The sequence below is a fragment of the Acipenser ruthenus genome, chromosome 28 (assembly GCF_902713425.1).
Source record: "Acipenser ruthenus chromosome 28, fAciRut3.2 maternal haplotype, whole genome shotgun sequence".
Classification (NCBI taxonomy): domain Eukaryota; kingdom Metazoa; phylum Chordata; class Actinopteri; order Acipenseriformes; family Acipenseridae; genus Acipenser; species Acipenser ruthenus.
The window spans coordinates 11692817-11717718 of NC_081216.1; the positions used below are offsets into that span (position 1 = coordinate 11692817).

General features: G+C 37.4%; 1 protein-coding gene across 1 annotated transcript; it reads right to left on the reverse strand.

The window, feature by feature from the left end:
• Nucleotides 1-10427: 10427 nt before the first annotated feature.
• Nucleotides 10428-13743, reverse strand: LOC131701997 (uncharacterized). The gene is made up of 5 exons (XM_059003274.1): nt 13675-13743; nt 12804-12972; nt 12188-12387; nt 11291-11510; nt 10428-10929 (listed from the first exon to the last, which is right to left on the reverse strand). Exons 1-5 carry the CDS (start codon nt 13726-13728, stop codon nt 10721-10723), a joined length of 852 nt encoding a protein of 283 aa, XP_058859257.1. The 5' UTR covers nt 13729-13743; the 3' UTR covers nt 10428-10720.
• Nucleotides 13744-24902: the final 11159 nt, after the last annotated feature.

Here is a 24902-nt window from a genome sequence, read left to right on the forward strand (position 1 = left end):
GATAATACAAAACATACAAATATACAAATAATAATACAGGGGCAGAGTGAGAACCCTGTCACACCCACACAGTGAAATAATTCGTCGTCATGGCATTAATTTGCAATTGCTATGCTGACAACACACAAATTCTACTTGCAGACTAAACCTAATACTGCTTTGGCTGTTTCTGTACGTAATAACTGCCTGACTGAAATTAAAACTTGGATGCAGCAGAATTTCATCAGAATTCACTGCTGTAATGCCTTGTTTGCGGGTGTTTCCACTAATGTTCTTAATAGGTTGCAATACATTCAAAATTCTGCTGCTGAGTTTTAACAAGAAAAAGAAAGCATGACCATATGACACCAGTTTTAGCATCTTTCCACTGGTTACCAGTTAAATATAGAATTGATTTTAAGATCTTGCTGCTGACCTTCAAGGCCTTGAACAGCCTGGGTCCATCTTACACCAAGAATCTGCTTTGCTGCTACATTCCCCAGAGCAACTTGCGGTCTGCTAAAAATGATCTCCTTTCCGTGCCAAGAACAAAATTACAAACTATAGGAGATCATGCTTTTTGCTCTGTGGCCACTCATATCTGGAACTCCCTTCCAAGTTTTATCAGGGACTCAGAGTCTGTGTCTATGTTTAAATCGCGTCTCAAGACCCATTTTTAAACACTGGCTTACTGCACTGTATAGTTTTTGTTATTATTATTATTATTCAAAAGGCTATGGCTAAACACAACATATATTAGTATTACTGTTATTGTTACTATCAACGGTAGTAATATGCAGAAGCCTACAATACTAAAAATACCTAAAATGGTGTAACAACCTCGACAGGTGGCGGGAATCTTGGAGAACCCCCATGATGGACAGTTGGCGAGGGCGCTGATTGGGCGGAGGGGAGAGGCTGCCAAGAGGTCTCCTCCAACCGGATCTGAGAAGCGAGAGGGGGTGGGCCAGCATATAAGAACGGCAGGAATGATGCAAGGAGGGGGAGAGGGAGACAACAAGCGAACTGACGAGTAAGAATAGAGAGGAAGAGAGAGAACCACCACCATCCACCATTAATACAGCCAGCCAAGAGACGGGCCCCAACCACCGTTATGTCATTACCCCCCTTGGGAACCTTGAGCAAGAGGGCGAGACATAGGAGCAACTGTGAGAAGGAGAGCAGTGTGTGTGTGTTCAACCCCTTCCGCCATACTTCTGCCTATCCTGTGCTCTTTCACCCCTCTATCCTTTATTCTAAATAAATACGGGATGACCTCACCTGTTCACTACAATCACTGCCTCCGTCTGTCCATAAGGCCGGAACCCGAAAACATTATAATACTTTCCAAGCATACAAAAATCGAGATGTATTTTTTTAACCGAAAAACAAACAGAGGATGCATTATTATTATTATTATTATTATTATTATTATTATTATTATTATTATTATTATTATTATTATTATTATTATTATTATTATTATTAGTTTTGAAGTATGCATTGCAACACAACACACATTTAATTTGCATGCTATCTTTGTAATGTAAAGGTTAGTGAAATTATGACTAATTGTGATTATGGCTGATTCGGGGTGCAGTTTCACTCAGGTCTGACAGTGCTCGGGCCGGCCTGGTTTTGATCCAAAACCTGTGAGAGGCAAGGAGGGCATTCAGGTACCAGGCTTCTTGTTTATGGAATTCTCTGCTGAAACATATCAGGGACTCCACATCAGAGCCAGTTTTTAAATAAAATTAAAAACCAGTTTGATAAGGCATTTTAGTTTTTTTGAATTATTATTATTATGTGTACAGCGTTTGAGGTTTTCACAGAGGCCGCTTTATACATCCCTATTGTACTGTATCAACTAATACGGGTAAATAAAACACGCCATTGGTATTTACATCATACCCAGGATCACAAAGAAAGCATTCAGTAAAGCATTGTGTTGGAATTGGCAACCAACTTATTATTTTTGAAGGAGAACTGCATGTTTTTAAAATATGGCATTCCATATATTTGTTTCACAATGTGTTTCATGTGAGTAAGAATATGTGAAGTCAATTGACAATACATTGTTACATTACTAATCTAGGTTAGCCTTCACACACCATTATGTAGTTCTTAGGCCTGGTGTTAATGAGCTCTGTACATGTTAAGGGTCTGTGCATGTAAAAAAAAAAAAAATCACTGGCATTTATTATTATTATTATTATTATTATTATTTATTTCTTAGCAGACGCCCTTATCCAGGGCGACTTACAATCGTAAGCAAATACATTTCAAGTGTTACAATACAAGTAATACAATAAGAATTGCACAAATTATAAGGCATGCATTCTTGTGGCAAGCTGGCCTAAGCGTTGACGTCAGACCCGAAAAAAACACACAGCACTGCGAGTGAATGAAAGCACTGCTTGCACGGTTTAATAAATGAACAAAATAAAAAGGTTAAGCAAACAAAAAACACTGTACACAAAACAAAACGGCACTTTGGCCAAAAACTGACAGACACTAACAAACAGGGATGAAGACTCCACAAACAAGTATCAAGCTGGTTGAAAGCCAGCATGTATAGCAACTATTTGTTAATTTAATTTCTCCTTCTCACTCTCTCTCTGTCTCCCGTTCTCCACTCACGAACACACACAACCCCGAGTGACTGCTTCGTGCCTCTATATATATATATATACAGCTGTGCCGCGATTCAATTACTAATTAATCATTCACTTGAATCTTGGCACGTAAACTAATTTGTGCAATCCCGTGCTCACATACTATACACATTTCAATCTGTACGTGAAGTGATTGTGCCATCCTCGTGTCTAAATACAAATATACTGTATGTTTTAAAACACTCATGCTACATAACCCCACATTATATCTCGTGCACCAATACATATACACCAACATTAATACACCACACGCAACATATAAACACAAAATACACACAGAGGAGGGGCACACTGCCACATACCTCCCCCCTTGTGCGCAGCACACATGGCCTCCAAGGCCACCACCCCCTTAAAATCCCAAAAGTCCTGAGCCAGGAACAGAGGCTTTTAAGGACATTTTTATTTTATTGTGTTACATGTTCCCATGTGTTGGTACTGTTTACATAAGGGGTGTGTATTGTTTACATTTTTTTTTTTTACATTTTTACCACTTTTTTAAACTTTTAAATTGCATTCCCTGCCTCAAGATGACTTCTCATGTACCTGCATGGACCTCAGAACTACATTTTATTTATTATTATTTTTGTTTATTTATCCAAGATGACTTACAGAGACTAGGGTGTGTGAACTATGCATCAGCTGCAGAGTCACTTACAACTACGTCTCACCCGAAGGTCGGAGCACAAGGAGGTTAAGTGATTTGCTCAGGGTCACTCAATGAGTCAGTGACTGAGGTGGGATTTGAACCGGGGACCTTCCTGGTTACAAGCCTGTTTCTTTAACCACTGGACCACACAGCATTTCCATCATCCTCCTGCTCATATATGTAACTGAGATGGATTTACCAGTGAGCAGGAGGATGATGGGAAATGTAGTTCTGACCTAATTGTGTGATTTAAAAGTTGAACCAGCTTTCAATTGAAATGTGACGGTTCAGTGAGACCTTAAAGGAAAATTATTCAGAACCACTGTATTCGTCCCATCCCCAGTTCACACACACAGCTCATGGCAGCACACAACAAAGGACAGGCTTTTTCAGCCCATTTTTAAAGACAGGTGACCAGGGTTAATTGATAATCAATTAATCATTTCACACCTGGCCACCTGCTGCCCATTAAACTTCAATTAGGCAAGGAGGGAAGTCTAACCTCCCAGCAATGCCATATTTAGCACAGACTTTAATTTACAAAATAAAACATTTTGTTTATTTAAAAATCAAACAAATCCCATCAAACCATATTTATAATGAATCAAACACTTATGTACAGGGAAGGCCTCAGCCCTGCCACAGATGTATTGCTCATTGTGCCTGTTGTGACAATGGATGTCAGCAGTGTAGCTTGTCATGAAGACTTTTTTCTTGTGTACAACTCTGCCCAGTGCTGTAGAAAGACTGTTTCCTATACAATACTGCACAACAGGAACGTTGTCTTTATTTCTCCAGCACAGAGAAATTCTGCACTTAGAGTATGACCCTGAATCTGGCCCTTTCCAAAATACACATTTTAAATGTACATGCTTTAACCCCCTTGTGCTACTGTACTATTATATATGATGTATTTGAAATACCAATAAACTATGGATATAAAATTGATTAATATAGTAGGCTTGCATTAACGTTATTACATTTACACCAATAAACCATTTGCAAGATGGACAGTGTACTGTTGTTTACAGCTAATAAGAAACAAGGTCCTGTAGTGAATTCTGGAAGCAGCACGTGACCCAGTCTTTAGCAGTTTACTGATTAGAGTTATAATATTGACTTGTTTATATATGTGATCATGCATCCCATACTGAATGCTGCTGTATTACTCCAGGTTTCTCCTGCAGGACAGTTGTGCTGGTGATGCCCTGCTCTTTGAGAGCACCTCATTAACAGAAGGTTTCCAGCTTGCACCACCTGGGTCAGGGACTAGTTTTCCAACAATCAGCTCAGTACTCTGTCCACACATAACATCTCTGCCTCTGCATCCATAACACATCCAAGCAGTAAGAGGATAGTATGAAACCCTTTAATTTAGTAAGATTCCTAATTAAGTTTCTAAAAGCTGCCAAGCTTTGGTTTATGAATAAAAACAGGGGACCATTGTCCCAACTACTCTTATAAAAGACTATAGTAAAAGCATAGCAAAATGTAATGAAGCATGCGGAAACCATTTTATTTATGTATTTATTGCATTTATATAGTGCTTTTTATACAAAAGTATCGCAAAGCACTGTACAGTACATAGCAGAAAAAAAGAACAAACCACAATACATTTGTATAGCATACAACTACCACAATCAGGCCATTTAAATATCATTTAAATAAGAGTATACTTGAATGTGAGGTTAAATTATTTTTTGACAAAGACAAAAGAGTTTGCAAGCAAACTGTAGTTAAACTGTAGTTAATGTAACACTGAACACATACTGTACTGCTGCTGGAAAGAGGTGAAAGACCTTGACTAATCTGGGGAAACTGAGTCAGCACAACACATTATTTAAGAGGTAAAGCACATGGTTGCAGACTACAGACTGCTTAGCATAGCTCCACCTAAATCAACAAGTAAATGAGTGATGGTCATTGATCACATATCTCTGGAACATTTTAAACAGACCTGTGAAGAGCCAGTGCACAGCCAGCTCCCCATGGTGTCCCTACACCCGCTTTACTGTGCTACTGGTGGAGATCATTCACATTTCAATTATCAAACATAATAGCCTTTAAAAATGTATTGCTCATCTACTTTACAGAATTGTGTAGCTAATACAATTAATACGTAAAGTTATTCATAATTTAATAATACAGTATATTGAGCTTTGTTCATGCACAGTAAAATGAAATGCAATAACAGTGTGACTGGATAACAGCAGGAAAGAGACTCCAAGGCACAGAAGCTGCAGTTTAAGTGCTAACACACACTTTAATAAACACAAATAATAGAAATCAAAAGGCACAAGGGCCAAAACAAAAGGTTTAAACAAAATACACAGCAAAAAATGCTATCAGGCTGGGCATGCAGCTTCACTGAACAGAGCTTTTACACAAACAGCACCACACAGAACAAAAACTCATCAAACTCCCCTGTCCCTTAATGGAGCCCTGAACTCTCCTTTTATAGAATGTGGCTGCTCCCAATTTGCACCAATTATTCCATTTGGGAGCAGCCACATTCTCACATGTTTTTGGCAGGGACAGGAATTAATGCCATCCCTGCCAACCACCACCAAAACACAAACAAAACAGCACAGTATTTACAGGCAGAGCTCTTACTCTGCCATAAACAGTTTAAAAGAACATTAATACAGTAGAATGCACAATTCTTGTTTATTACATTGGATTTTCATGAGCAGTCTAATTTCATATCCATTTATTCCAGGGGTGTCAAACTCGTTTTGTACAGTGGGCCTGATCCGATACCTTGGTGCTAGGCGCGGGCCGAGTGACAGTTATAAAAATACAAAGACAAACCCAAAACCTAAAATTATCATATTTAACAAAAATGATCATACATAGCATATGTACATTCCCCTAAATAGAACATATTGTGATTATTTCACTCACCGTCACCTCTTAGAACATGTGTGCAAACAATGCCTCCGGCGAGTTCCTTCAACACAAATTGTCATATTGCTGTGATTGCTGTCAATCGCCGACAATGTGGGTGAGATGGCAGGGCGTCAGCTGGTTCGAGTTACCACACCAAATGGGGAATTTCGTATCTCTTTGTGGATGTGAATTGAAAGCTTAGCCAACATGCTTAATTTGTAAGCAGCATGTGGCTGTCAACATAAAAATACACTATGGAGCAAACCATGGCAAGAAATATGACAAATACACAGGAAAGTTACATGAAGATAAATACTCTGAATTAGCACAGTCATTGAAAAAGCAATAATCTGTATTTGCTAATGCTTGTAGCATAAGTCATGCTGCTGTTAAGGCGAGCTATGTGATTGCCCACAAAATAGCTGTTTCTTCAAAACCGTTTTCTGATGGAGTTTTTGAAGAAATGTTGCTAAAAGCTGCTGAAATAGTGTGTCCCGAGAAGCAGCAAGCTTTCTCTGTCATAAATATCAACAAAACTAAATTCCGTTCTCAACTAACTGACACACACCTTAACTCGTTACTCCAGATATCCTCAGCCCAGTCATTTCCTCCAGATGTTGATGCGCTGGTTCAAGAAAAGGTCCCCGGTATCAGGAAGCGGCAGCAGCAGTCATTATTTTTTGTCTTTATCTTTTGGTGAGTGTTAAATAAAAAATGGATCTGTATTTATTTATGTTTTGCACTTTTTATTTTTACCTGTATCTTACTGAATAAAAAAAATAAAAAATTCCACGATATTCTGTGGGCCGGATGACATCGCTCCGGGGGCCATATGTTTGACACCCCTGATTTATTCCATGCAGTGTTAACAGGCAGTGTTGTGTGATGCTGTTATGGATTCTGGCCCCTGCTGGTAAGATGAGGTGTAAAGATTTATAACCACTCTTGCAGAACAGTGGCACCCAAATGCTATCCATTTACTACCTCTGCAGAACGACTGACAAGGATGTTAGTTCATTATCTGACCCGATTAACCTTCTTGAATAATCTTTTACTTTCCAAAAGTTTCCATTGATTGTTTTACTACAAAATATCCACATTCCTGTTTGACCAAATATGTCTTTCTTTCAAAGCCCAGAATGAGACACAGCGATTAAGAAATGAGGACTATGATCTTACTGAGTGTTTCCAGCAAGGTATCCTTAGGGTTTTACTGTGCTGGCTCACCGAAGGGCAAAAGTTAAAAGAAAATGCAGGCTGACCAAGTAAACCCCATTGCAGATATGTGCTTCTGTGATCACGGACCGTGCTCTGTGTCTTATACGAATGTTTATTGTATGCATATAAACTTCTGATCTATTTAATATATATGCTTTCACAATATATAAGCACTTTTGCAAAATATTTTTACCATGTAAAAAGTGTTTTTCATGTTGACTTCAGTTGCTGCATGTAGTCACAGCAGAGGATTGTTTTGATTTGGTGTAGTATAGGCAGGTTTGAAGGGAGGGGCTTTGTTTAAGAAGAATGCTTTCATCCTTGTACATTAAAAGGTGCATTATACATTGAATTGTTTGTTGTTGCTAAACTATTGATAAAAGTGGTAAAACTACACCAGTTATAGTTTAGTGTAAAATGTGTTGCAATAAAAAAGAGTGTGAACACTGGACAATGCCTTTTAAAAGGCAAGCAAAGGGAATTTAATGAGCAGTAAAATGCTCAATTATCTGTGCTAATGAACCCTTTCACTGCTTTCCCACGCTGTTTCACAGCCTCAACTCCAATAAAGAGCTGTTTGCTGACAATGCTGGCACATCATGTTCACACAGGCAGTCCAGAGGTTGAAAAATCTTCTTAATAATGAAAACTCTTCAAATGTAGGGTATAACTTCATTCAAAGAGAAGTAAATAAGCTAACGTGTAGCTTTACATTAAGCTGTCCCCAAACATCTACACTCAAAAGCTATTAGCACATTCCCTCAGACTATGTATCTCTCTTGGAACTTAAGCCAACGAATCTTTAACAAGCACTAATTTATCCCTGATGTATTACCCAGTACTATTCAAGACATGCAGGGGTTAAAGAATTGGAATCGCTGCTTCACAGAATGACAGGCAGACAAACACTGGCCCAGAATCTCCAGCGAATGAAGAGAAAATAATGCGTTACTAATTAGGTGAACTTGGAGAGTGTAATTAGCTGGTGTTGTGCTGGCGATGCCTTGCTCTTTGAGATCACCTCATTAACAGAATGCTCTTCAGTGAGAGCTGCTGGTTCCTTTCTCACCCAGGCTGGGAACATGGCCTTTGCTATTTGAATATTTCACCAGGATGTTTCCATTTAAACTGAACATCTTGTATTCAGGGTGTCCAGGGTAAAACACAAAGAGTGGCATTGCCCATTCATACCTTATAAAAAATGCATTACCCATTCACATCTTACACAAAATGAATCCAGTGCACACCAGCCGTTCTTGTTTAGTATGTGGGGTTATTACAGCCCATTACTATGGCTCTGTAGTTTAAACCCCTCTATGAATAAAGCTCTCACACTTGAATTAAACCACTGTACCACTAGAAAGCAACAACAAAGTAAACAGACCAACAACGTTCACTTCAGGTCTTTAATGCAAGCACCGTAAATGAAAGTACTTTACTCAGTAAAATGAACTGAACTGCTCACAGAAGAAATCCAAGCAGTTTAAGGATATTTGCAGGCTGTACAATGTCATTTTGGTTCCAGGTCCTTTTGTGTTCTTATTGTTGGGTAGTAAGTAGGGTCTTTCTCAGATTACAATACAGTTGTTTTCAGTTGAGGGGACTGCATCATTTCCCCTTGGGCACAGGTTTCTTTGCTGCTTCACCCAGATCACTGCTCCTTGTTCCATACCTTAAATAACGTTTTATTTTCGTAAATACAGCCCGGGTCCAAATTAGGCCTATGCATAGTAACTAAAAAAGCTTCATCTTTTTACTTCATATGATGATTTTTTTACAGAGGTTTGGGGTCCACACTGCATGTGTGTGTGTGCCTGGCTGCAGACTGGTTTGGGGTCCACACTGCATGTGTGTGTGTGTGTGCGTGGCTGCAGACTGGTTTGGGGTCCACACTGCATGTGTGTGTGTGTGTGTGTGCGCCTGGCTGCAGACTGGTTTGGGGTCCACACTGCATATATGTGTGTGTGTGTGTGTGCCTGGCTGCAGACTGGTTTGGGGTCCACACTGCATGTGTGTGTGTGTGTGTGTGTGCCTGGCTGCAGACTGGTTTGGGGTCTGCACTGCATGTGTGTGTGTGTGTGTGTGCCTGGCTGCAGATTGGTTTGGGCTCCACACTGCATGTGTGTGTGCGCCTGGCTGCAGACTGGTTTGGGCTCCACACTGCATGTGTGTGTGTGTGTGTGTGTGCCCATACGGAACAAACATATATTTTAAATATATTTTCTAAATTGTAAAATACATATATTTTTCCAACATCTTTTATGATGTTAAAATCAATATATTATCATGATATTTTATATATTTTTCATATACCAAAATTGGCCCCTTTTTGGTATATGAAAAATACATTGTAAAATACATGTTTCATATAAAAATACTTTAATTGTATATATATATATATATATATATATATATAAAATATTTTTAAAAATGTATGAAATATATATAAAATGTTATAAATTTTATACATTTATAATATATGCAGATATATTACTTTTATGTGGTACAGTTCATATTTATATAGTACTGCAAATAAAAATAAAATGCATATTTTATATAGTATAAATATAAAAAATGTATATACAATTTATATGTTACCTAGTAGTACAATACATTATTATTATATAAATTAATGTATCCAAAATGTATGTTTAATATAAATATTAAACACTATTTGTATATATGTTATATATATTTAACAGGTTAATATCATTAATACTTTTAAAAGGTATATTACATGTATCCATTACATTGTGAACCAATACAAGTAAAATGCAAATTGTGTGTATTTGAAATACATTGCATACAATTTTAAATACATAAAATAAGCATTTTTCCATGACAAGGTACATGTAATATAATTTTTTTTACATATTTAAGCAAAAAAGACTTGTCATATTTGTACAAATGCACATACTTTGTAGGATCATTTATTGACACAACAACAGGCAATAACATGGATATTTTTTATTCTCTCAGATCTGTGTCTATTCCACTTACAATAATGTGCATGAGAGAAAGGATAATTCACCAAAAACAAACATACATGAACAGATCCTAAATCAGAACATAGAAACATTTAGAAAGTTTTGAAACCTTTCTAACAACGATAGGAATTAAGCTGCATAAAACACTCTAATGATACAGACTATGAGCCAAATCTTACACTCTAGACATGCGGTTATTACAACAATTCTGCAGTTCAAAATCATCTAGGTACATGGTGTATGCTAATTACTAACAATTTCCATATTTAAGTCAAGAAGTGTCTTACCAAACAAGTACCAGTAGTTAATTTAAGAATTCAATAGGCCTATGTGATTAAGGACTCAATTGGCTCAAAAAAGAAGACAAAGGCTCTGTGGGTCAGATTTACACATTTGCCTTTTGAAATTAGTACCGAGTCAGGAGACTTATCCGTATTTTGTTTTCTGAGATTGTGTCTTAGTTCAGCGATCTTTCCGTTGATTGTTGAACCAATCTGTGACTTTGTTGCAGTTGGAAACTTTGCTCGTGTTGCAGCTGAAATACACACACACACACAGAAAAAAGCACAAGTTGGTCGCAGATTAACAGCATTAATAGATGGTTAGCCAAACACCTAAACACTGACTTAAACTTTTAAAACTATAAAAACATGCCTAAATGAAGCAAGATACTAAAACAACTACATCCTCTCCAATCCCACAGTACCATACAACTGTACATTACTTCATGCAAGCCTTCGTTCACAAAATTGCACCTGTAAAGAGTACACACATTTTTGGGGGGGGATGGGGGTTGATACCTCTGCAAATGGTCCATCAATAAGAGATCAGTTTGTATAGCCACGATTTTGGTGATACATGTTAAAAAGTACCTTTTTAAATAAAAATCAGATTACCGTATATAGCATGAACTTTAGTAGAGTCAAGCGAGTCTTTTCTCTCCCCATCGTGCTGCCGGTTGTTATGGCCTCCACGAAGATTGCTTCTGACAAGCGTTTCAACGTCAAACACAGCAAGTGTTAGAGAGCGTACAAATGAAGTACAGGAAGTTGCTTTATTTGTTAGAGCCCAAGCCAATTCCTCAACAAAAACATTGCTTCCTGGATGGATTTCAACCTGTGAAAATAAATAGAATTAAAAAAAGATTAACCTGAAGTAAAACCCATTTTCATCAACACACTGTTATAACAACCCTTCCATGCAATGATGTGGTAGACTAATATTTCAAGAATCACAGAATGCTCCTCCGAATTACTTCTCAATTTGCATACTGAATGTCAAACTTACAGCTAAACCTTCAGGACAAAACCATTTTATCCCACCTCAGAAATACAAATTATTTGGCAGTATAGTGAAGCTGCAACATTGGCAGTGTTTACATCTAAGTGTAATTTGCTCGAAGGGTCACAAACTGAAGGTGGTCTTCCTAAATTGCAATAGTGCAGTTACATAGACAATCCTGTCCTTTTCTGGGAGTGCAATACTTTACAAAATGTACTCAGTACATTTTAAGTGTAATAATAGTAATAAGTTGAGTTTTTGCCGTGTGCTCATCTGGTCATATCTGGCCATTCTTTATCAAACTTTACTAAACTGTAGTGTAGTTTCAAGTCACACTTTTTCCAGGGTGGATTAATATATGGAACACAATGTATGAGGCCCTTGAATGATGACAATACATTTTGCAAAGTGTACTGAAACTGAAATTGAGGTAGACATTAAAACCAATGTCAGTTATTTTTCAGTCTTCAAATTTAATTTGTCACAATGAAGATTAAACAGATACGTTTTACCTTTCCAGCTGCTTTCATGGGAGGAGGAGAAACAGGTGCTGATAATACAGACTTCGAAGAAGCTAAGGCTTCTGTTGAATTCCCAGTGGAACGGGTAGGTGTTCCATAACGTGACTGTAAATCAGAATCAGAGGAATAGATGATTCGCTCACATGTTTTCTGTTCAAGTACTTCAAGTTTTTGGAGTATTGCTGGTATTGCTGAAAAGTAAGAAAAAACACAATTTCATGAACAAGTAGAAATCCACTTAATATAATTTTTGTTTTGCCAAAGTTCATATACAGTTTTGAAATTGGGCCTGTGTTCTCTGCTTTAATCTGCAAAGTTTTTCTTAGGGGGCCATCTTACTTAATTGTAAATCTGCTATTTTATTCTTTACAGAACATGAGAAACAGCACATACATCTTTTCACAAATTTATTAAAGTTTAATGAGCATTTCAAGGGTATACTTGTATATGTCAGATGAACTACAGACATTCTAGAAGATAATGTGTAAGTTACTTTCTATATCTTATATTGTGACTAATGTAATCTTAGCAACTGCGGTGCTAATTACTTGTATAAAAAGGTGTAATAATGCTAAAGGTCACAACTTGGACTTGCATTTCTACTTACCTTGTACTACCTTGTGCTTGAGTGAATTGTTTTCTTCCTCCAGTTTTTCAACTTTATTTTTCAGTGCCATAAGTTGGTCTGCTTCACTATCTACTTCCTCATGTGCTGCCTTCAGCTTTTTCAGAATGTTGTCACATCTGTCTTGCTTAGCAGACATCTTTTTATTTTGCTAAAAAATAACATTGTTCATTGCTCTTCAACATTTCAAAATACAAATTAAATTAAACCACATTTAAACATTATGTAAACAGAAACATTACATACAACATGCAAACTTGCAACTCACAAATTACTATCACTGCAAAACAATTTAGCTAAATGTAAACAATCATATTTCACTCATGACATTGGAATGTCTCCCATATTTTACAGTATTGGCTTTTCAGCAAACTTCAGAGCAATAGAAATCAATTTTGTATTAGCTTTAGGTATGTTCCCAGGTTGTTAATGAAAATGAAAAAATGTTCTCACTTAACATACTTGACTAAATAAAGGTTAAATAAAATAAATAAAAATAACGTTACTCTGAAAGTGACATAATTCACAATATGCAAATTGCAGGGTCAGGCTCCAATTTCACACCATTAACACTGTTGTTGTACTAGCTATCTATATCTGTCCAAAATCCAAGCATAACTTTACAATCCAATATGTATTTCAGTGAATTGGCATATCAGAATAATTCATATCATTAGTATGTATAATCATAATAAAACCTAAGAAAAGGAAATGTCTCACTTTGCGCTGAAACCAAAACAGAAGGGTAAAGCCAAGGCTTTTCAAAATGTACTTAGTTTAATGCCCTAACTCAATGTTACATAAGGCACAGTCGCTATCGGCTACCATTTGGAAATCATTTCTGTAAATTTACCTGGATTGGTTCGGAGTCACTTGACGAATCATCCATGTATCTTTTATTCCGCATTATGAATCTTTTAGAAGCTGGCGTTTTGTTCTCAGTTTGGTCCACCTCATTTGTTTTCAGGTCAGATTCTTTTGCTATACACGCACACAAAAGTAAAAAAAAAAAAAAAAAGAAAGAAAAACGGCTGCAAATGTTGTTCTTTCAGTGCAAGTAATATATTAGCTTGAAAAAAAAAAACGGTCACACAACTTATCATAAATTAAGTAATTAAATACATACCTGACATTCTGAGCACCTCGCAGTCATATACAGGCCAGCCTCCACGCGGTGTTTTCTTCCCTGACCTCCATTCTGCTAAATAACTTCTTGAATCTATGTCTCCATTTTCTTCAAATGTGTCTTCATCAAAATTCCTAACCCATACTGCTGGAATGACCCACTACTCCATTTAACCAGCAAATACATTGCAACTGTCCGATCTTCTTCTTCGAGTTCAAACCGTATTCAACGTAAATGATCACGTTTTGAACTGTGGCGGTCATTTGCATACTCTCGAGCCTCTTCTCGCGAGTCCTGTGCCAGATCAGTTCGCGCCCAATTACAACAAACCCACATACCCACTCTCTTGTCTGTTCCCGTAGTTTGTTGTATTGCGCACCCATTCCATTTGGCAATGCTATGGCATTGGGCTACTTTTTTCAATTTTTTATACAGTCAGAGAATAATAAAGATTAACACGAGTAGCAGATTAAACTAATTATTACGTGTGCTTGTGTGTTTAAAATGGAAGAAAAAGAAAATATTCCTCCAGTTTTCCTGTACAAACGGTAGAACTGGAGGTATCCCGAAGAGAACAAAATCAAGAATGAAAAGAAAGCTATAAGTATTACTTAAACACATATTTTATGTGGTATATTTTTGTTATTTCAGAGTTTTGTATTTTTTTTCTAACTTAAAACATTCCCTAAAGCTCACAGGAATGCAGACAGTTGGAAAAAAAACGAAAGGAATCGGACACAGAGGTAAGCAGCAACATTGTATTATTAGAAAATGTAACCAGCTCGAGATATATATATATATATAGTCTAATCATAGGGAAGAAAGCGAAAAGGTATTTGTTTTAGCAAAGCCAAAGGTGGAGCTGTACAAAATCATGTAAATTCTGAGATTGTGGCACCTGTTGGCAACCAACAGGGTTTAATCTATAATCTTAAGGTTTTCTGGACATACTTTAATTAAAATAAAAATAAGGGTGCATGTGAAAAAGGTCCTAAATAACAAGGGTATTTAATCAAGAGTAATTATTATGTAAAGGGGGTGATGCCATGATAAGTATGGTGAATTGTGATTTTGCCAAAATATAAATTACAATTCACCTACAACCTATCTGGCATCTCCCACCTTAATATGCAATTATTTAATTTGTACATACTTATTTTTTGGTGATATTTAGTAAAATTAAGAAATAATTTATATTGTTTTGTTAAGTAATGCAAATTAAACAGTAAGATATGTTTACACTGTGCATTCTGCATTACAATTTTTTTTACAGGGAACACCTGTATCTGAACAAGTCACTGACACTGAGATATTGGCTTGTCCAGAGGAGAGACTTCTTTTGAAGACGAACACAAACTTGGAAGGGGGGTTTGACACAGTAAAGGAATATCTTTCAAGACCCACTGCACAGCCTCACAGAACAGAAGAGGGTATGTCAAGACCCTGTGCAGGCTCTGAGATGTATGCTCAGGAAGAGGAACCACCAGAAGATAATCCAAACTGTGAAATAGAGGCACGTGTTTTCACACACAACACATATGGCCAGTCTGAAAATGATGCCCAGTCATCATGTAATGCTGTTATGGTACGTAAAATGCACAGACCCAAACATTTAAGGCCTCCTACTTGGATGATTCAGTATGTGATTATCTAATGATATAATTAGCCCCTCTTAAGATATGTAAAATTCTGTAACAAACAAGGTATCTTGAAATTGCACTTTCAGTACATTCATTTATTGACCTAGAATAGATAATGATTGCATCCTCTAAAACATAACATTTTAAATGAGCAAGTTGCCTCATGAGTTAAGCATTTATCTCAAAATGGTAAATTTGTCAATTTAGATCGGACATTACTTTCAATTATAATATGCTGATGCTGGTGTTACATTTAAAGTATTAATATTGCAACATTTTTATGTCATGTAAAGCCTGTAATGGAGTTACAAGAAATAACTCTTATTCCCCTCTTATTTTCTCTGCAGGCTGAGACATCTTCGAATGCAATATCGTCCACTGACCAGAACTACCTCCTTCTTTTAGCTCTTAAAACTAAACATCAGCTCACTAATGAAGCCCTGGAAGACATTTTAAAACTATTAAATCACATTGGTGGTGATGGCACAGTACCAGCTTCCAAGTACTATTTTGAAAAGTACTTTTCAGACTGTAAAGGGGTAATAGATATTTATTTAATCTGCGAAACATGTGAAATGCTTCTAGGGAACAAAGCTACTTCTGGAAATTGTAGTTTTTGTGGGGAACAATGGGTGGCTAGTCACAACATAAGCAAAGGGCAATTTTTCTTCTATATGCCACTCAAAAGTCAAATAAAAGCACTTCTAAATGACATTAGTGTACAGAAACATTTGGCTTTTCACAAAGAAAGATCAACAACCGGCAATTACAGTGACATTCAGGATGGAACTTTGTATAAAAAAGTTTTAAACGGTTCTCCTTCCAACACTTTATCAGTGAATTTCGGATGTGATAGAGTTCCAATCTTTAAGTCCTCCCAGTATAGTGTTTGGCCTGTATTATGTGTTCTGAATGAACTTCCTCCAGTGGAAAGATTGAAACATGTGCTTATGGCTTCTCTCTGGTTTGGTAGCAAAAAGCCAGATTTGAATCTATATCTTCAGCCATTTGTTAATGAATGTCAGGACTTAATGCAGAGTGGGGTTGACTGGGAGAATGCAGTAACGCAAGAGAAGATCAATTCCAAAGTTGTGTGCACTTTAGCTATTTGTGACTCTGTTGCCAGACCACTTTTGCAGAATATGATGCAGTTCAATGGCCTACATGGATGTGGGTTTTGTACAGATCCTGGTACAAATGTACCAAAAGGCAGAGGGATGGCTTGGGCATACCCTTACAAGAAAGATTTTGTACTGAGGAGCAGTACTGAAGCCATAGAACAAGCAGAGCATGCTTTTCAGAATAAGAAAACTGTATGTGGTGTGAAAGGACCTAGTATTCTTATGTGTATCCCTAACTTTGACATTATCAATGGGTTTATTCCTGACTACATGCACTGTGCACTTCTGGGTGTTGCCAGATAAATGATGAGGTTGTGGGTGGAATCAAAGTACCACAGATACCCATTTTATCTTGGTACACAGGTAGAGCGTATAGATTCCAGACTCCTTCCTATTAAACCACCATCAAATATATCCTGCATACCACGCTCAGTCACTCAGTACAAGTTTTGGAAAGCGCATGAATGGTTTGCTTGGCTTGTCTTCTACAGTGTTCCAGTGTTAAAAGGAATTTTGCAAGAAAAATATTTCTTACACTGGTGTTTGCTTGTTGAAGGTATTGCAATCTTAACCAGTCAGAGCATTAGTGAGGAACAGCTATACCACTGTGAACGGGTATTCATTCATTTTGTAGTCCTGACTGAAAAGCTGTATGGTACAGAGCATGTGAGTTACAATGTTCACTGTACATTGCATCTTGTGAAAAGTGTACGGGACTGGGGCCCATTATTGGCGCACTCTGCTTTCCTTTATGAGTCATTGTCACAAAGACAGCCGGAGTGGGTGGCGTCAGACCAGAAGCAGGAAATAAACAGAGACTTGGAGTTTTGGTGAATCTGAGCGCGTGATCGCGCTCAGCATTTAATAACCAAACAGAACAGAAAATAAAGGGTTTTCAACACAAAAACAGGACACGGCACTTGCGCCAAAATAAACAGGTAAACAAAACGGACTAGACAGTGCACAGACAGACAAACGAAACACGGTGAGTGAAAACACTAATTACTTGACTTGACTTTGCTTTGCTTTCTTTTCTCCTCTCTCTCCCGTTCTCCACTCACCGAACACCAACCTCCAGTGAGTGAAAACATGCAGCTTTTATGCAGTTGTACCGAGATTCGATTGCTAGTCAATCATTCAATTGGAATCTCGGTACAACTGCACGTGAATTAATTAAAGTGCAATTCCCCGTGCTCACATATTATTACTTTTTACTTGCACGTGATGTGATGTGCCATCCCCGTGCCTAAATACAAATACACAATTTACACACACGTGAAACACAGACCCGCTTATATCCCCTGTACCAATGCTTATACACCAACATTTACACACAACACGTAACATATAACACACACAGGGGGGGCACTTTGCCACAGTCATACAATGGACATTTGCTTGACATGGTTAAAGGCACTCAGGCGGTTCCACTGCAAATGTGTCGTAAGTTTCTGATGGAACAGTCGCTTAAGATTGTAATGATCACTCTGCACAACTGAGAAGCAGTTGCACTGTCCTCCTTAAGGAGATACTACTGGCCCTATTCCTATAGCTAAATAAGTCAGCAAGAGTGACAGACAGCAAAAGCAGGGACGTCAGAGGTGTCAATTTCAAGAACAATCGGTTTATTATTGTGAACAATAATGTCAACAAATGAAAAAATGAACAAATGAATGAGATGAATAAGAAAGGAATTCAAATAATTGTAGGTAACAGGTAAGAATAAAACTGGTACAGACAAGTATGAAGGGACAAACAGAAGGCTAAACAGTATCACCAAGTAGAAATGAATGGTGTCCGGAGGGTCTCCAATAAACCCACACTCACAAACACAACCCACACAGATAGACAAAAGACAAATAAATAGATACAGATGAAAACAGTGTCTTGTGGAAACAATTACATTTAACAGTCTCTGTGGCAATGGTGGGAAAATGACAGGTAGGCCCAACAAGTCCAGTAAAGCAGGGTAATTGAAATCCATACAAAGTAACAAAATAACAAAAAATACAGGACACAAAGTATCAAATTAAAGTAGAAAAAATCCAAACAAAAAAGAAATGATCTCACCCACAAATAAGGCAGTCCAGCAAAGTGTCCCGAAATGATGGTGATTGTAGAAGGTTGAAAACATTAAGTACGTTGAAATTGTTGAGACTGTCCAGTAGTGTTGAGTTGAATGGTGAACAGTTGTTTGGAAAAAATCAGGAGGATCAGGAAAAAATGGAGGCTGTCACACATAAAACAACAAACAATAAACAGACCTAGAAAAACAGCTACACTTAAACAAGTAACAGTGAAAACAAAAAGAGCAGTTTAGATAAAGCGCAGCAACAAAAGAAAATGAACGGATGCACTGGAATTATCTAAGGATGGTAATGGATTCACTGAAATTTAAGTAGAGAAAATGCTGTAGTTTAATGGATTCCTGTGAGAAAGGGAGTCTCTCTCAGGCCTGATTAGCCAGCTTTAATACAACTGCTGGCTACTAAGGAGCTCTGAGATTGGAGGGGTGGAAATCTGAATGAGCCAATGGGGAGAGAGGATGAACAGAGGGTGGTTTCAAGGAACTATGGGAAATGAAGTTTTAACCTGGCCAGGCTACTGACCCTAATTAAAGGGACAGGTGGGTGAGACTTACACCCACATTATGTAGCATTGGAATTGCTACAAGATGTTTAAAGAAAAGTTGCATAACACGCCAACTGAAAAGTTGTTTCTTTCATTTTGCTGTAAACAAACACCAGTTCAGGGAGCTGATGACGTAGACAACATTACTGTGCTTGGTACGCCAAAAAGAAAAAAACAGGAAAGGAAGTACTACCATGCTTTACACAGTGTTGCAGAACAGGTACCGCCTGGTTTATATTTTAAGCAGTACGACAGAATAATTGTGAATGGTGAGATAATTCACTCTGAACAATATGGCAAACTGAAAAAGAGGAATAGTTTCACAGTTTCTCTCAGAGATGGGAACTTTTTCAAAATAGAGACATTTGCTGTTGTCAATCTTGGGAATGGAGAGAAATGTTATGCAATTGGAAGGTACATGACTGTAATCCGAAACAGTTTCTGCAATGATGATGTATCACGCATAACTTTGAGCCATATAAAACGCATTCTTTCCAAATTTGGACACCTTGTTGCTGTAGAAAGCCGTGCAATTCAAAGAAAATGTGTACATGTGCATCTTCCTAGAGAAAGCCTTAATTATGTTTGTGAAATGCCCAATAATGTTGAGTGCTGCAAATAAACAGATTTTATTCCAAAGAAGGCAGATACAGTAAAACATCAGAATTTTATACTTTTACCAGGAGTAAATCAAAACTTTGACTTATCCGCTAAACCTGTAGTTAATACCGTTTTCAGTTCTCGTAAAATGCCACTCTCTTCTACTTGTAAAAACATTAAATTCTGAGTTGGTTTTGGCCATTAACGGGTAGGTCAGTTTTTTTTTTTTTTTTTTTTGATTGATTTAATTGTTTAATAAGCTGGATAATTAAAATCTATATAGTCCCCCAAATATTTTATAGACAATTTTTTTTGAATGAACGGAACACTGTATAAAATACCTTGAGAAAACAATTGTGTAAATAGTAATATAAATTACGTAATTAGGAACAGACTTGAGAACAGACATTGCTGCCCTTCAGGAACGGAGCTCAGTTACTCAGTACAATGTCTGGAAAGCTCATGAGTGGTTTGCTTGACTTGGTTTCTACAGTATTCCAGTGTAAAAATGGGCTTTTGCAAGAAAATATTAGGCTGGTATCTGCTTGTTGAAGATGTTGCAATCTTAACCAGTCAGAGCATTAGTGAGGAACAGCTTTACCACTGTGAACAGTTTTTTTTTCTTTTCATTTTGTAGTCCTGACTGAAAAGCTGTATGGTAAAGAGCATGTAGGTTACAATGTTCTTTGAGTTATACAATGGACATTTGCTTGACATGATTTAAGGCACTAAGGGGGTTCCCAGGTCTTCACCCAGTTGCGGATTGAAAGGTGTCTATAAAACCTGCTGTAGAACATTTATGAATTATATAAAGTATATATTTGTAAATATGTTTGATACATGTATAAATTACATGTAGAATGTATGCTTGTAAAGCTATGTATTCTTGCTTCTTGCTTTATCTGTTTAGAAACTAGCACCTATTGGGGAACATAATGACAACTGAAAATGAAAAGTAGTCAAATGATACCTAATATGATATGGAAAGGATTTGTTTAGCAAAAAATAAAAAATAAAGTGTTAACCTTGGTTATCAGTTTTTCGCAGTGTTATGTTTTTGTCAAAAATGTGCAATATTCAATACCGCCGTTGTATCATATTGCTTGCATCCCAAGTAGGAGAAAACTTAGAATAACAAAGGTTTTAACACCTTATCAAAACAATATCAAAAACAATATAAAAACACTCAAAAGTAGAAATGCATGTTATGAAGTATTGTTTTAACATTTTTGCATAAAATGTAATACATTTTATATATTTCATATTAGTTGCACTCGTATTTATGGCAGAATATTTTAGTATTTCATATAAAAAGCATCCACAATGGATTTAAAATATGCCAGTTTAGAAAACATTGCAAGTTATATGAGAAATGTATTTTTAACAATATATGGCAAAATATATTTAAGATTTTTTCAGAACATATATTTCTAATATATGCAAAATACATTATGGAAAAACTTTATTTGAAAATAATAGAAAAATATATTTTTTAAATCGGTGAGCCATGTATTTTTTATATGTTGAAAATATGTTGCAAGTTCAAAAATGTATTATTCATATATAAAAATTATTTCACATATATATTTTATATATTAAACATATATTTCCTTTCCGTATGGGTGTGTGTGTGTGTGTGTGTGTGTGTGTGTGTGTGTGTGTGTGTGTGTGCCTGGCTGCAGATTGGTTTGGGCTCCACGCTGCATGTGTGTGCGTGTGTGTGCCTGGCTGCAGACTGGTTTGGGGTCTGCACTGCATCTGTGTGTGTGTGTGTGTGTGTGTGTGTGTTTGCCTGGCTGCAGACTGGTCCAGCATAACCTGACAGGAGCGTGATTTTTACAATCAGAATAAACAACACGAAATGCTGGTCAAACTATATTTCCAAAACCAATCATCAAGCTGATTGGTATTTCTAAAGCAGATGCATTCAAATGTCAAATGTGTACAGCACAGATTAAAAGCTTTCTAATAATGCATGACACTGCCTATTATTTTTTCTTCCGTGCTGATAATAATACATAATAAAAGCTATTTGTTTGAATGTACAGTCACGTGATCTTTTGAAACAGCTTTTGTAAGACGTGACTTATCTTGAATAAAATACAGGATATTATATGATAATGGGGTAGTGAACTGCAGTGTTAGTTGACAGTATAATACATAATCTTATGATTTGCATACATGTATAAGTTACTGGTGAATAATATATGTGGATAGCTATGTTTCCTATGCTAGAATATATGACATATGCTATCTGAAAAGTGCCCACAGTTAACTCTTATAATTTTGAATTGTAATACTGTTCAGTATATTGCTACAGTTGTTTGAAGGCGATGCAGACCTGGAGAATGAAACAAGTGCTTGTCTATGGAGTAAAGGTAGTAAACCATTCAATGAATTCACACCTCAGCCTCAGGGCAATTTATTAAGAAGTTTATACCACTGTACACTTTTAAGAGACATTACAAATGCTACAGGGGTGTACATTTACCTGTGTTATGAGACATGTCTAATTATACATATACCAGTGAAGATTGTACAGGAATGCGGACAAAACAAACCTCAAAATCAGTTCACATCCCTTATTATTAACAGGATCAATAGCTGATAAAAGGTAGGCTGATGTGACACAGATTTCCTCTGCAGGATGCTGTGCTGATGGCTGCTTGATAACAGCTCCTAGGAAATGTACAATTCAAAGTGGAGCAAATGCAGCACCCACTGCTGTCCAAGGCAGACCACTAGGCTGAGTGTTGTTGTACACAGGCTTTGGATACTCTTGGTCCTCAATTGGATTTCATATAAAAACACAATGACATATTTCATATTCTACAGTGACAAGTCATTGGCACATTGCACTTGTAATAATTATTAAAAAAAATAAAAATAAAATAAAATAATATATATTAATAATATATTTTGTTCAGACCAAAATTGTAATTTTTGAACGAGTGAGATAAGGAGGTCTGTGTGTGAGAAACAATGCATGGGTATTATGCTGAATGCATGAGACCTGACGAGATCTAATCTGGTCCAGGTTTTTACTCCAAGCAGGTTCTAATGTAGTTAATTGAAGATGCTAAGAGGCAGTGTGGCGGAGTGTCCCGCCTCTATGTATTATTATTTATATTTTTGTTTGCGGCGCGGATAAAAGCGCCGCGGCTTTTGTTATTGTTTTTATATTTATAATTTAAAAACCCCGTGAGGATGCATGACTGATCAGCTACTGATTATTTAACTAGCTGACAGTCATGCATCCTTACCAAATGCGTGCAGACTGTGGCCGAGGGGTAATAAGATAATTAACAGCCAGTTAACCCCTCGGCCAGAGTATAAGAACCGGCAGCTGTCCGTGCTGCGGGGTTGGTTGTTGAGTGTACAGAGGAGAGTACGGAGAGCGGAGAGAGCAAGGAGACAATACAATTGCTAAAACGTGCTGGATTAGCCAGCACGACACTTACTTGTTTGTCTGTTTATTTGTTTGGCCCTCATGCCCTTTGGTTTCTGTTTTCTGTTTTGTTTAAATCATTTGTTTTGTTTATTAATAAATCCACGCTGAGTGCCGTTGCATTCAGCTTCACCCGCCCATCCATTGTTTGGTTTCAGTTACTTCCTGGTCCGTGACGTCACCACACCTCACCACTGCGAGCCAGCCTGTCACAGGCAGTTAACTAATTTAGGACCTGGTTGGAATAAAGACGAGGACTGGAATGAATCTCGAGGGCCAGAGCTGAGTACAACTGAGCTACATCATAATGCTGACAGATTTGATACTCCCTTCCCCCCAAGCTGGAAGGTATCATGCTCCAGACATGTTCCAGTAATGCCATAGCTGTGAAGCACTATAACCATGCTTTTATACAGACTCATCTGCAGTATGATAGTCACACATATTCAGCTTTATTTAACCACAGTCATGGTGATACAGGAGAGGCAAGGAAGGTATTTTAATGCAAAAGGATTTGTAGTTTCTATTAACACATAAAGCTACTTTATCGTATGACCTTCATCAAGGCGAGCAGATTTGAAATTGAATACAATGCTGCCAGGAGAGGAGACACATAACTATGCTGTCTGCTTATTTGACAAAGATTCTGTTTTAAAGGAAAGCAAGTGCACTTATTATTGTGTTGGCCTTCTGTCCTGCACCAATGAGTTCTGTATTAGTGCCATTTTTAACGGTACCAGGAGCCAATCCCCTGAAAGGGTGAGTGTTAATATAGTTTTGTAACTGGTAAAGGTATGACCGAATGGTGTACAGGGTGAGTCATGCAGTCAGGAAGTACAGGTTTGTGTCCTGGCTGTGTACATTCATTGGTCTTCGGTGGGGATTCTACAGGAAGCATCACGTTGGCTCTGGCACTCCCCTGTGTTAGGTAGACCAAACCATCACTGCAGTGAACCCTACTGACCATGAGCCAGTGAGCTGATCAGACACCTCCAGGGCTGGCATTTACCCTCCAGAGGTCAGAAGCTTACCAACATTCACTGTCCAGCTCCTGGATGTAAAGAGGCCATTGGTCTGGACGTGGGAGCAGAGGATGCCCCTGGCCTTTAGTTCTCCTCAGCTTTTTGGGGGATTTGCTGCAGTGAGGGAGTGTAAAATAAATGGGTGTAAAATTAGTTGTAAAATAAATGGGCACTCCAACGTTAATTTAAAAACATTTTTTAAATAATTATTTTTACTTTTACCTGTGTCTGTCTTGAAAATGAGTTAACTAGTTTTCCTAATTTAAGCCATGGGCCAAATAAAACCCTTAGGGGGACATGTATTAAGTGTTTGCGACGGCATTAAGGCCATAGTGCTGAGTTTACACTGACCTTAAAATTGCCCTGTATGACACTTTTAGCAAGTTATAGCCAGGTTATCACTGCGAAAATGCACTCCGCTGCTCATTAGCCATGCATTTTAAAGTGTGTCAAGCCTTAATTATATGCATGGACAAATTGTAGGTGGGACTCA

Bases quoted from the DNA above. Each gene is read 5' to 3' on its own strand.
- LOC131701997 (XM_059003274.1), bottom strand. From the start codon at position 13,728: ATGCGGAATAAAAGATACATGGATGATTCGTCAAGTGACTCCGAACCA. The intron at 12,973-13,674 runs GTAAATTTACAG...GTTATTTTTTAG, and splicing joins GTGACTCCGAACCAATCCAG to CAAAATAAAAAGATGTCTGC. The intron at 12,388-12,803 runs GTAAGTAGAAAT...CTTACTTTTCAG, and splicing joins CAAGCACAAGGTAGTACAAG to CAATACCAGCAATACTCCAA.